At 45.8% G+C, this 13722-nt stretch overlaps 1 protein-coding gene across 2 annotated transcripts in view; it reads right to left on the bottom strand.

The window, feature by feature from the left end:
* The window catches only part of KCNN2 (potassium calcium-activated channel subfamily N member 2), a 150339-nt gene that overhangs the window by 108249 nt on the left and 28368 nt on the right, over positions 1–13722 (bottom strand). The window contains exon 3 of one of the 2 annotated variants that reach the window (XM_080803338.1): positions 156–574. The exons of the other annotated variant lie outside the window; for it this stretch is intronic. Within the exon in view, the coding sequence (XP_080659464.1) occupies positions 156–574 (419 nt within the window). The remainder of the gene's footprint in view (positions 1–155; positions 575–13722) is intronic. 2 annotated transcript variants of the gene reach the window in all.

The following is a 13722-nucleotide window of genomic DNA, read 5'->3' as shown; positions in this document are numbered from 1 at the left end:
TGTAAGCAAAAATGTGCAGTAAAGTTTCGTCAGACTCGTTTTAAAACACCAGAGAATCCAACATTTCCAAGCGTGAGTCACCGAGTGCCTCTGGTCTAAAATGTGTTCTTCCTCCCACTTGCAAATTATGTTCCCAGGAAAAGAAACAAACTTACCTTTCACAGGCTCGGACAGTCCAGGCGGCAATTATCCATAATGAGATACTAAACACCAAGAGCACAGTTCCTGGACAGATAGTCATTAGCGTCTTCATAACAAAACGGGTATTGAAGTTTATCTTATTCAGTGCCCCGATGCTTCGAGAGGAGGCATCGGTGAACAGTTTGCTATGTAAGAGCATGACTCTGGCGATCAGATAGAGTCTTAAGAACATCGGGATAGATAAAATAATGTCCACATCGGCGGTGGTTGTGGATGGGGCATAGGAGAAGGCAAGCCGGGCTGTCCATGTGAACGTGTAATTCCCAGGTATGGGATGGATAGCACACACCAGTATTTCCAAGCAGATGAAGAAAATACGCTCATAAGTCATGGCTATTCTCCAGTCATCTGCTCCGTTGTCCACCATGAACAACTGAAAAAATAAAGTAGAGAGTCAGCTTCAGTATGGCACGAATGGTCCACAAGGGTTAGTGCAGAGTCGAAAGACACATTAACGCGTGACTTGGAGCGATCGTGGTGAGCTAAGGGGTGTAATGCTTAAATGCTAGCCAGGTACACTATTTTGAGAAAACAGTCTTGGCGCAAAAGGAGAACTTCACTTTGCAGACATTGAAAATGGGAAACGTGCTCCCTGGGTGCTGGAATTATTCTGGGGCCGATGCTCCTGGAGAATGGGGTAACTTACATCATTTTAAGAGAAGGGGCTTGGGATGATCGGGTAATGCCCCCACCCCTCATCCCCGCACCTTGCGAGAGCCACAGTGAACTTAGCCTTAAGAACAATCTGTTCTACACAACGGGCATCTGGACCTAAAACCCTTCCCCCATTCTAACCACGTTCTCAGTGGAATCCATTTGCTCGTACCTCTGAGGTCAGTTACAGCCTATAATGCAGCTGCACCAGAGCCTTCTTACAGGAAATCTCATTGGCTTCAGGGAGAAAATCACAAGGGGCCACAGACAAAGGTGGCAGAAACATTTCTCCCAGCTTCTCCACCTACAACTCTACCTTCCTCTTTTCTTCTATCCTTCCTCAGCCTTCCCTTTAAGTATGAGTTTGTTTCCAATGAATTTGTTTTCTTTAATAAAGATTCTTGTTTCAAAATGTCTGTCATTGCTCACACTGCAATGAAAAAAAAAGAAAAAGAAAAAGAAAACCAAAGAAAAAGGAGATAGATGTGTAGATAGATAGATGGGCAGGCAGAAAATAAAAGGGACAGAAAAGAAAGTTTCCTGTCTTCCCTGGTTTCTCACTAAACAAGTCCACCAGGCTCTGGGAGTCTGTCAACAACCAGAGGTATCTGGAAATGTTCGGTGACATTTCTGACTGTAACAGGGACTTGTGGGGGCTTCCTGGCATTTAGAGCTAGGAAACCAGGGGTGCCAACCATGCTGGAGTTCTGGGAGTCTGCCAAGACGCCCGTGGTGCTCCTCCACGAGGAAAGATGACATATTCTTTGTCTTTTGGTAAGGAGCCAACTTAAGCAGAAAGAGTGCGAGGAGAGCCACCCAAACGAGAACAGTGCCTTCTCAGGTAAGTGAATCTCGCCCAGGAGGTGGGCAGAACAGGTCTGCTCCCTGGCTGGAGCCCATGGACTCTGCTTCTCTCAAGACTCAGGCAAGGGATCTTCCCCCCTTGGCTACAAATGGCCATTCCTGGTTAATTATTCTGCGGGGCATAGCTATTTTCCAGGCTGCTATAAAATGTGCCACTTCTTTCCGGTACCTCCAGTAGCTGAAGAGCCAGCAGATTCTCCCCAAAACGTAGCAAATTTTAACAGCTGATGTTCCGTTTGGCAACATAATGGCTCGAGGTGTGCCTCTGTCATGAATTTTCGTCTAGGGACCGTAAGGTGTTGGACAAAGGCTAATTGACAAGAACGATGTTTTCCCAGTTTCGGGTAAAGAAACATCGCAAACACAGAGGAGGCCAAGTGGGCTAGAGAATATTCTGGTTCGGTCTCGCCAATCCAATATGGCGTTGGCATCATGGTTCGCTCTAATAGATACAGAAAGACTGTCCTGATACAATGTTACAAGCCTGCTTGACTTTGTGTCAGCGGGTGCTAACTGGGTACAACAAAACTCTAAAGGCATGTGATCCGGCAATCTCTTAAGATGTTTACATCCGAAAGAATGCTCCCTCAAACGAGTGACTCTGAGAGGCTATATACATTCCAAAGATGTTGTCACTGCTCTCTTTAGAAACTGCTGTCAGGGCCTGGCACAAACCACGTAAGAAAAACAGTTCTGTTATTTAAATCCACATTTCCATTTCTACTGAAAATGGTATTACCCGGCTTGATTGTCTACTTTCTTCACCAAACTTGGCTCTGGATGACTTGGCAAACACTCAGATCCACACCCCAAAACTCCACCCCAAGACTCCAAAGAGCCATACACCAAACCAGAATCTGAGTGTAATTCCAAGACTTGCCACGCGCTGTTCCGGGCAGCAGTGGCAGAAATGCCGCGGAAGTACCTTCCCGGGAACTGAGGAAGAAATGCCGGGTTAGAGAATTCAGAGATTGCTCCCCAAAAGCCTCCTGTCTTTCCAGGACTAGCCCCCTCCCTCCATCACTCACAGCGCACCTGCTCCTCTGACCGTCTGCGCTGCTCACGCCCATCACTTCACCTGGGACCTCACCAGCATTCTAAGCGGCCTGCCCCATTTGACCTCCAGGTGGGCCAGCCCAGGATCCCTCCAAGCTGGGACCCGATGGCCAGGCTGCTGCAGATGGACAGGCGGAGACGTGGGGGGTGCTCCTGGGCCTTCGTGCTCAGTGGAAGCCTGCACACCCCAAGGGACCATCCCCCCATCCTCCCTAGCGCCTGCTCTGGACAATCACCTTTCCCCTTGCCACCTTTTGATATCCCTCTCTCTTAATGTGCTGTCCCCCCAAGACCAGAAATGCCCTCCCTGTTGTACCCTTCAGCCCCAAACTTAACGCATCTCACCCTTTCCTACTTATTTCCCTTTCCTTGTGCCCAACGCGTCTAAAGAAATGCTATACCCCAAACCACTTCTTCCTCCTTGAGAACTGGGTTTCTGGGCTTCCTCTCTCCGCAGAGTACACGGCAAGGGCAAATCCCAACTGTTCATTATAAGCAAAGGAAAGCAAACAAATGAGAACATCCCCCTACCCCCCACCCTGGCTCTGCCCTGAGGACGATATTCATTTTCCCAGTTTGCTTTCATTCCCCCAACGCACCACCCATGTGGCTCTTGCCCTCATCAGCCCACCAACTCTACTCTTGTTAAAGTCGCTAAAGACACCTCAGTTAGGAAATCCAGCCCTGCCCTCTGACTTTTTACCTGATCTCTCTGACATTAATCACTCCTTCCCTCCAAGAAAAAAAAAAAAATCTCTTCTCTTGGCTTGTGTGACATTTTTTTTTAAAATCTGCTGCCACTACAAAGAATCCAGCTCTTTTCCTTAAAAAATCCACTTTCCTCCTCCCGATCTAAGTGCCGCTGCTCTCCTGAGGCCCATCTCTGACTCTTCCCTGTCTCTGTACTTTCTAGGGAGATCTCCTGCCTGCCTTTCATCTCCATGACCAGAGTCTCCCACGGGAAGCTACGTCCATCCTCTAATGACCTTTGTAAAATGCGAATGACATCAGCCTCTGGCTTTCAGGATTAAAACCAGTCAAAGACCCCCATTCTGCCATCTGGCTATGCCTGTCTCTTGAATCCCAGTGCCTGTTCCCTCTGGTGGCAGGGATTCCAGAACATGCTACCGCCATGGCACTCCCGTGTGTCTGTGGCCCCTGGACTCTGTCCCCTGGCCTGGAAAGCCTTCCCACCTAGCAAATTCTTCTTCCTTCAAGACCCAACTCCACAGTCACCTCCTTTCAGGACGTTGTCCACGCTCGAACCGAATCGGCCAGCTCGCTCTCCTTTGTTTCGTGACTCCCGTGTCTCTTAATGATGTTTCCTGAAACCACGGAGGATGGTGAGGATTTCTTTGGAAGATCATCACCCCCCACTCATCAGTGGGGCTCCTTGAGGGCAGGAACCGCGCTTGTTGAATGAACTGCCTTGTTACGTCTCATTTAACACTGACCATCCTAATCACGGCACAGGCGTAAGGTTAATTAAATGTGCTCACGGACGAGGGGAACGCTGAAGCATAATGCGAACGAACTCAATCTACGTCATTGCTCGAATGTGTGCAGAACACGTCCTACTAAATGCTAAGTCATGACAGCAACATAATTCTGCAATTCCGCAGGAAGTCCAGAGAACATTCTTCTTCAGGAACTTGCCCAGAAAAATCTGCTGTCGCAACGTTGCTTTTTTGCCACAAGGGGCTTCATCGACACCTCAGATGAGTTTATTTTGGTTTCATGCTTATCACGGTACATCTTTCGGAGCTAAAACCATTTCCTCGCCCTCTCTGGTCCCCAGCCCCAACCGCTGCTTATTTCTTTTGCTGATCCTTTTCGTTCGCTCAACGGTCAGTGGATGGGAGACTCGGCATTGCACGGGGAACCGCGCTCCGTGTCGGGCTTCTAGTAGGACTCACAGCAGAGTGAGGGGCGGCTCCGCGGAGCTGACTGCCACCGGGAAAGAAAGGCAAAGTCAAGAAAGCAGACTCGGAGCCATTTAAGAAAGGAATTCTGCCTGTGGACCCTGCTCTGAAGGAAACACACAGGAGACGAAAGACGGAAAAATTTCCTGATGGTGACGGCAGATGTGGGCCTCAGGGAAGACGTGTGGAGAAGAAGTACCATTTCAGGAGATGGTACCTGGATGAGGGGGAGAGCCAGTCATATAAACAGCCGGGGGAAGAACATTCTAGGCTGGGAAAAGAGCGCGTGTAAGGGCCGTGGGCTTTCCCCCAGCTGAGCGTGCCTAAGGAAACAAAAGGATACCGGGGTGTTGGACACTCAATGATCTCCAGGCAGAGTAGAAGGAGAGGAATTTGAAGAAGCAAATTGGGATCAGACATGCAGGATGCTGTTGGCCATGGAACTGAGGCCGGATTTCACTCCAGGCGCAGCGGGCACCCGCTTAAGGGTAGGCAGGAGGGTGGCAGGAGCTGGTTTGTAGCTTTAAGGGTCCATCCTCACTGTAAGGGAAACCAGAGGACACAGGGAGGATACAAGGGAGGACATTCCACTGCCGCTGATTGGTTGTACTTAGTATCCCCATGACCTGGACCAGGAGGTGGGGGTTGCCATGGAAATGCAGACAGTGGGCGTGCTAGAGACAGAGTTTGCAGATCTTGCTAGAACTTGCTGATGGGCTGAATGTGGGAGTGATAAAAGAAAGAAAAGAATCCTAGGTGGCTCAGCTTCTACTCTGAAAAACACAGTGGAGGGCCGTGCCATTTCCTGAGGACAGTGGGCTGGTGGGGGGGGAGGAGGGGACGAAAGGAAAGAGTGTGTGCTGGCCACCGTCATCGGAGTGCAGAGCCCAAGTAGGCAGCAGTTTATGCAAGTCACTGAGAGAAGTCAGGACGACGGGAATGAACGTGGAAGGTAGCACTCTTAGGTGCTATTCTCAGATGAGGTAGAAATAAAAAGACGGCACACACGTGTGAGGAACCCCAAAAGCAGAGGGCAGCTGGAAGGCCAAGCCCGTCTGTGAGGTGGGAAGACAGGAAAGTGTGCTAGGGGCCAAGGCTGAGGGCTGCCAATCAAAACTACAAAATAGTATATATTTTTTAAGATTTTATTTATTTATTTGACACAGAGAGAGAGATCACAAGTAGGCAGAGAGGCAGGCAGAGAGAGAGGAGGAGGCAGGCTCCCCGCTGAGCAGAGAGCCTGATGCGGGGCTCGATCCCAGGACCCCGAGATCATGACCCGAGACGAAGGCAGAGGCTCAACCCATTGAGCCACCCAGGTGCCCCTACAAAATAGTATTTCTATAGAGAAAACAAAACCATCTGAAACATCGCAGTCATTCTATCACTGATTCCGCGTCGGGGATTAAAATCCACTAGCAAAAATGTTCCCATTATATTCCATAGGATCCATATATATGATTGGGTGGTGTTTTTTTTTTTCAAAGATTTTATTTATTTATTTGAAAGAGAGAGAGAGAAAGCATGAGCAGGGGGTAGGGGGAGAGGGAGAAGCAGACTCCCCACTGAGCAGGGAGCCAGATGCGAGGCTCGATCCCAGGACTCTGGGATCATGACCTATACTATCAGTTTTAAGCTCACTTGTGGGGGAGTCAGAGGAAGCACAATGACAGATACTAAAACATCTTTATATTCATTTTTCAGGTGGATGTTAATAAGAAAGGTTTCCGAGAGCAAGCATGACAGTTCAACATGCTTGCCTGCAGAGCTGTGCTCAGCGGTCTTTGCCAGAGGTCTAGAGGAACCTGCAGGCGTAAGACAGAATGTGTCCCCAGAAAATACTCCACCACAGGCTTCAACGTCTCAATGCCACTGCTCTGATAACCAAAACATACTATACTGGACGCTTAGTCTCCAAGATGAATTGGCAGTGCAGGTCATTAGCAGGAAGAGGGTCTTTTTTTTTTTTTTTTTTTAAGATTCTATTTATTTATTTGACAGACAGAGACCACAAGTAGGCAGAGAGGCAGGCAGAGAGAGAAGAGGAAGCAGGCTCCCTGCTGAGCAGAGAGCCCGATGTGGGGCTCGATCCCAGGACCCTGAGATCACGACCCGAGCCAAAGGCAGAAGCTTAACCCACTGAGCCACCCAGGTGCCCCAGGAAGAGGGTCTGGAACTCCGTGGGAGAGGCTTGCCCCATGAGCCCGTCACCTGCTGGTGTGAGGACCTCTGCTTAGCCAGCTCTCCGGAGGAAGGGGCTCAGATGCAGCTGCCCCGGCTGCCTTCTCCATGTGCATTTCCCCCTCAGGGAGGTTACTGTCTGCGCTGAGACTGTATCTGGCATATCCCACATTTCCTTTCTCATAAAGAACCCAGGGCAGTGCTCAGCACAAAAGTAACACTTAAAAACCAGATCCTGAATAAAGTAATTACAGCTGTGGATTTGTTAAGAAAGCGAATATAGGGAAAATGCCCAGGAAAACTCCCAAAAGGAAGGATAATAAGGCAGATGCAGCTCTGATAGATCATTAAATAATATAGTAATAATTAAACATGTGATACTGGCATATAAAATAACTGAGAAGCCAGAGGAAGAGAATGGAAAGCCTAAAATGGACGCAATACACTGAGATTTTCACAGTACAATAAAGGCAGAGGATTAACTCAGGGGGGACCATAGAGTTTATGGAAAAATGGTCTGGGGACAACCACGTAGCCATCTGGAGAGATGTAAAGTTGAACCAGTGCCTTATACCAAATATATCAAGAAAAACTCCAGGGGCACCTGGGTGGCTCAGTCAGTTAAACGTCTGCCTTCGGCTCAGGTCATGATCCCAGGGTCCTGGGATCGAGCCCTGCATTGGGCTCCTTGCTCAGTGGGGAGCCTGCTTCTCCCTCATTTCTGCCCCTCCCCCTGCTTGTACTCTTTCCTCTCTCTTTCTGACAAATAAATAAATAAAATCTTAAAAAAAAAGAAAAAGGAAAACTCCAAGTGGATGAAAGATTCAAATATTAGAAAGATTTAGAACATGGAACCATTGACAAAATCACATAAGAACTATTTTGTAAGTGATTCTAGAAATCACTTCTGAACTTCTCCAGAAAGCGAGCATTGTTTTCTCCTCTTGGGTTCTCCCAACAGTGAGGTCAGAGAAAACACTAAGAAAATGGAACCACTGACAAAATCACATAAGAACTATTTTGTAAGCTCACCAAAAACAAAACAAAACAAAACAAAACAAAAAAACCTGACAAAAACCCCAGAGCCTTAAAACATGGAGATGCTTAACTACATCAAACTTCTGTTTCCTGCACTTGATCAAAGAGAGTAAAAAGACCAACACCATGTGGGGGAAATGCTCACAAGTGCTCAAAGGACTCATTTCCCTGGTATGTGTAAGTTTCTACAGGTTCTTAAGAGACAAGCAATCCACCAGGAAAAAAAAAAAAATTATAAAGGCCATAAACAACAGGTCGTGGAAAAGGAACCAAAAATGTCTTAAACCTTTTTTTTTTTTTTTTAAGATGTTCAACCTTAATTCTAGGAGGAAAATGAGATACCACTCTTTGACCTGTCATGTTGCAAAAAGATGGACCAGCTTTGTAACCCAGTATGCTAATCCAGGTGTGCAGACGCTGATATGCTCATACATTGTAGGTGGGCGTGTGCACTGCTATGATCCCTGAGGGGGCCAGGTTACCAGGTCAGAAATATACATACTCTTTGATCCACTAATTCTACTTCTTCACGTGAAGCTTGTCCTATTGCTATATTTGCATGTGTGATTGTGAACATATAGGATTTGTTATAGCATTGCTTGCTTATATCTTAATGAAACACTAGATACAATCTAACTATTCACTAATAAGGGAAGAAGTTCCACCCATTTCCAACCAAATGGAAGAGTATGACATTAAAACACGATGAGGACAACTGTTACGCACTATTGAAGAAAGTGATCTAGGAAGTAACCGAGTTTCACATCTGACATGACTCTATGCTACTACTTGCGTACTTTTGGTAACGGCGGAGGGGGGGCATATATTTCTACATGCACAAAACACTTCTGAAAGAATATTCTAGAAAGGATGATAAGTGTGGCTCAAGGCAATTGAGCTGAGTTGCTGGGGATCAGAAATGGAAGGGAGACCTGTAATTCCACAATCTTGAATACTTTTCTATTTCAGAGCCTTGTGAATAAATTAACATAAGTTAATTAATAAAAATAATGGATCATGAATGGTACATAAGAGATGAAGGAACAATGGCAATGAATCAGGTCACGAGACATTCGCAAGCACCCTGACCAACAGTCTCCACGTGGAAAACTGCATGACTAGAAAATCCTAGCTGACAGTCACAACCTACAGAACCGAACACATCAAATCCAACTTATATCTAAAATATCCTGCTTACTGAGTAGAACCTTGAACCATGACATTACGTAACTGTTTCCAGCAGCATGAACAAAAATAAATAAGCTTTCTTGGTTAACCTTTAAACCAAATACTCAATAAAACCAAGCTCTTTTTTTTCCTGTTCAGTTATTGAGTGCTTCTATTTGTCAAATTCTGTGGCTACAAAGATTAAAAAGCCTCTCGGTGTTTGGTGAGAAAGAGAAATACAAGTGAATGTTTAGGTGCCTGTGGAAACAGCCCTAGCAGACAAGGGGTTAGGGGAGGAGGCTACCTGATGGAAACGGACATGGCCGTCGTGCCTGCCCGTCCCTGGATCCTTCATAAAACTCGGGACTGTGACCTTCCAAGTTCAGTTCTAGGACACCTGCCAGATAATGGTCCCAAAGTAATTGCAGGGAAGTGTGTTCATTCGAAAAAGAGGCCCTTTCCTGAGAAACCAGCTTTTGCATAACTGTGAGTGAAGAAGCAAATTATGAGGCTCTTCATCAAAGTGTGGCCAAGACTCATTCAACAGAGATGAGACCACAATTGCCCATCCCAAACTAGGTCAAAAACAGGGGAAGAGAGACGTATTTTCAATGGCCTCGCTGAAATGTCCTACCAGACCCTCCACCCGGAACTGGAGAGGAGGCAGAAACAGGAAAGCTCTGTTCAGAATTCATGTTCGAGGTCCAGTCCTGAGCAAAACCAGGAAGAAACACACAGCACACTGTGTCTGTCATTCCCTTGCCCCAAGCCTGCTGCTTTCCCTGGCTTTTGGAGTCTTCTGTGCACACATGCTGTCCTGAGAGATTTCTGTCTCTAAGGAGGAGGATTTCAGAGCCAACGCAGTAAATTCATATTCACCAAAAGGCTTACTCCTCCCTGCGTGAAGAGTGTAGATGGACAAACTTGCCTGGAATGCAGAAAACCAAAGGCTTGGGGCCTGGATAGTCTAACTTGTTACATGACCTTGGGAAGTCATTGAAACTTCATGGACCTAGTTTCCATCATCTATCACATGGAGACACTGTTCTTTGCTGTCCCTGAAACTACTTGTGATGAAGACACCTTGTATGTTGGGGACAACTTGTCAACAGGCCGACCCAGTGCCATTCCCATCCCTCTCCTCCCTTGTCTGTCTCCGTGACAGAGATATGCATGTTCCCAGACTCCTTTGTAGTCATATGATGCAGCTCTGACTGGAAGTCAGAAGCAAGAGGTTGCTGGAGGACTAATTAGGTGAGCTTTGCTTTTTGGATAGAATTAACCTCTGGTTGCCAATGCCTTCTTCCTTCCCTTCCTCTAGCCCCAGAGAAGAGGGGATGTCCTGGGTCTGCAGCAGCTGTCTTGGGACCATAAGGAAAAGGCCAAACGCATCACAGTAACAGCAGCCCCGGCATCTTAAGCCACTGAGGCAGCACTCAGTTGTCCTAGTTGTGTCAGCTGCTGTTAGCTGGGGGTCTTCTCCCATTTGAGCAACCAAAAGTAGGCCTACATTTAACTTAATACACATTAAGGGGGTATGTGGGTGTCCATGAGAGATAAAGGATACTCATTCACTGAAACACTTCATGGGGAGAGCAGCTAAACAATTCAGAAGGGTTGCATCTCAAGATGAGGCAAGAGCCACTCTGCTGACCCAAATAAAAGTGACCCCATGATTAAGTAATAGTATTCCATGAGCCTTCAAGGGGCGCCAAGTGGATGGGGGGGTGGGGGGGAGTACATGAGTTAAATGTTACCCTGTGATATAAAAATGGGAAAATGTATCACGGCAGACGAGGAAGGAAATCTGGTAAGGAAGACAGTAAAGCAAAGCCAGTGTTGAAAGGAGTTCTAGAAACTTCCACTGTACCTATTTTGGAAAGAATTCTTATCATTTGCTCAAATTAAGAGTTTCTGAAGTCCTCCTCTTCTGACTCACACAAGAGCTGTGCTACAGACCAAAATCCCAGAACTGTCTGCTGAGGTCCAGTCATAGGTCAGTTTATCATATATCTATGCCCGGCTGCTCTTAACACATATGTAAAATCTTAACTCCCCGCCCCTTTCACATGGCTTCTCTCAACTGTGTCTATACCCCCTACAGCCCCACTTGGGCATTTTACACATGTTGATGGACTACAAGGGAGTGTTTTCTCATATGATTTGGGAGTTGATTCTAGAAATCACTTCTGAACTTCTCCAGAAAGCGAACATTGTTTTCTCCTCTTGGGTTCTCCCAACAGTGAGGTCAGAGAAAACACTAGGATGAATGGCTGTGGGGTCCCTGCTCTAGGATCCACATTCTGGAAGATCTAAGTTTCTCGTGAGTTTCCACCTCTGATCAGCTCTGTGATCTCAAGACGATGACTTAAACTTTCTAAGCCTCCATTTGAACATTCAACGAGGGCTTAACCAGACCATCTCTCTCACGGAATGGGACAGTGCTCCACTAAAGTTAGTTTCCTTCATAATGATTAATTTCTGTACTGGGTCCACAGCTGGCCTCCAATGAATAAATGTACTCTTAATGAACTAAAGATGGAGTAAGAAGAAATGGACAGAGTGACTGTAGCTACTGGAAAGGACAAACATCCAGATAGGAGGAAATGAGAAAATGGAATAAAATTCCTCCATAGTCACTTTTTAATGAATTTTTCATCAACAAACCTTAGGTTAACCATCTACATTATTTTGAGAGGGATCCTCAGATCACTTGGGGGGGCTGGCAGGGGGTAATTCCTAAGCAAAGTAAAACAAACATAGCAAGTCCTAAAGCCATGAAATAACTTAATATGGACCAACTCCACTGAATTGAAAATTTTAATCTGAAATGGTAAAAACCGCATATTTTCATTTGAAGCGTTATAGTAATTATTGCTACATGGCTGAAATGTGTTATCATCTCCTTAGTTATTTTAAGCACTTAAAAAGCTAGCTAAAAGCCCACTGCATTTATTATCTCATTTGCCCTTATAACAGTTCAATTAAAGGACAATTGAAAGAACTTGGTCACGGTCACATCACAAATTACCAGGAAAAAAAAAGAAAAAACAAAAAAAGCAACCAAAAACCTGCAGCTCAAGTTCACGCCTTCCAGCATTCGCATCCTTGGATGGGGGCATTGGGCTGAACTGAAAGGTTGGATGCAAATCCAATATTTATAAAGCAAATAAACACTTCCCCACTAATTTACATTATGATTTCTAAAATGTCACATCTTCACTCCCTGGTGATCCTGGGTGACAGCTGCCGCTCAGACCTCCCACTTCTTCAGCAGAAGCAAACTCTTGAATAAACCCACATGTTCCACTCAATGCCCTGTGGTCACAGAAATGGACCGTTCCCAAGTTCAGGCTTTCTCCAACTTGGGTATATTTCATCCTGGATGCTTTTTTCTAACTTCAGTTGCACAGACCCTCCAACTGTACACGGTACTTGAGATGAAATCTGAGAGCTGTTTTAAAGAGAGTTTAACTTGCCATATTGTTTCTAGGGCCAGGCATTGCCCTGACCTGTTACATGTTTTTGTTCACTTAAAACACACAACCCCTCAAGGAAGTAGCTACCGCGATCATCATCTCCATTTTAGGGATGAAGAAATGCAGGCTCAGGGGTTAGAAGATGAGCCAGGGTTGTATGGTAGGGAATTATGGGGCTGGAGTATGAACCCAAAGCAAGCCAGCTTCAGAACGTGTGTCTAGAGTAAGTGGACTGTTTGATGTCCCTTAGCCAGTCAAAAAATAATTTTAGAGCGTTCCTATGTGGCTTGGTTGGTTAAACATCTGACTCTTGGTTTTCGGCTCAGGTCATGATCTCAAGGTCATGGCAATGAGCCCCACATACTGCTCTGTGCTCATCAGGGAGTCTGCTTGAGATTCTCTCTCTCTCTGTCCCTCCCTCTACTCATACGTGTGTGTGTGCCTGCACATGTGCTCTCCCTCTGAAAATAAATAAGTAAATCTTTTTAAAAAATAAAACAGTTTTAGGAAGAACACCAGACAACACAGCAACAGCATCAGATGAACCCATATGTTATTAACAAGTCTGATTATGTAGGGTCCTAGCATGCAGCCAAGGAGGAACAATACATCAATGGGGAAGGAAACAGCAGATTGAAGAAAGAGAATTATTACATTTAGTAAATCATATGTAGCTGGAAGCAGTGGCTGAAAGGAAAGGCACAGAACACAGTAAAAAGCAGATACAAGATCTCAAAGACCAAACAACTGGGACACTTGGGTGGCTCAGTCGGTCAAGCCACAGCTTTTGGCTCAGGTTATGACCCTTGGGGAAGGGATCCTGCTTCTCCCTCTGACCCTCCCACCTCTCATGCTCTCTCTCAAATAAATAAATAAAATCTTAAAAAAAAAAAATCAAATAGTCTCATACACCTCAATCACCGAAAGGACATCACTGCATTATAATACAATCCAGTATCTCCTGTTCCAAAAAGTGATGCTGACTTTAACAGAGCCTCTGTGAGATTTAACAGGTCTTCTTCTTGAAGGCAAGAGTGCATAAAATCATTACACCTATGTCTACATTTGAGAAATGTTTCTACCTTGACTGTTAAAATAAAAATTGATGTGAAATAATTGATTAAAATCTCCTTCAAAGTTCTAAAAGGAAATGAGTCAGC

Source organism: Martes martes, assembly GCF_963455335.1.
Source record: "Martes martes genome assembly, chromosome: 5".
NCBI classification, from domain to species: Eukaryota; Metazoa; Chordata; class Mammalia; order Carnivora; family Mustelidae; genus Martes; species Martes martes.
The sequence above is the reverse complement of the archived record's forward strand: the minus strand, read 5'-3'. Positions and strand labels throughout refer to the sequence as shown.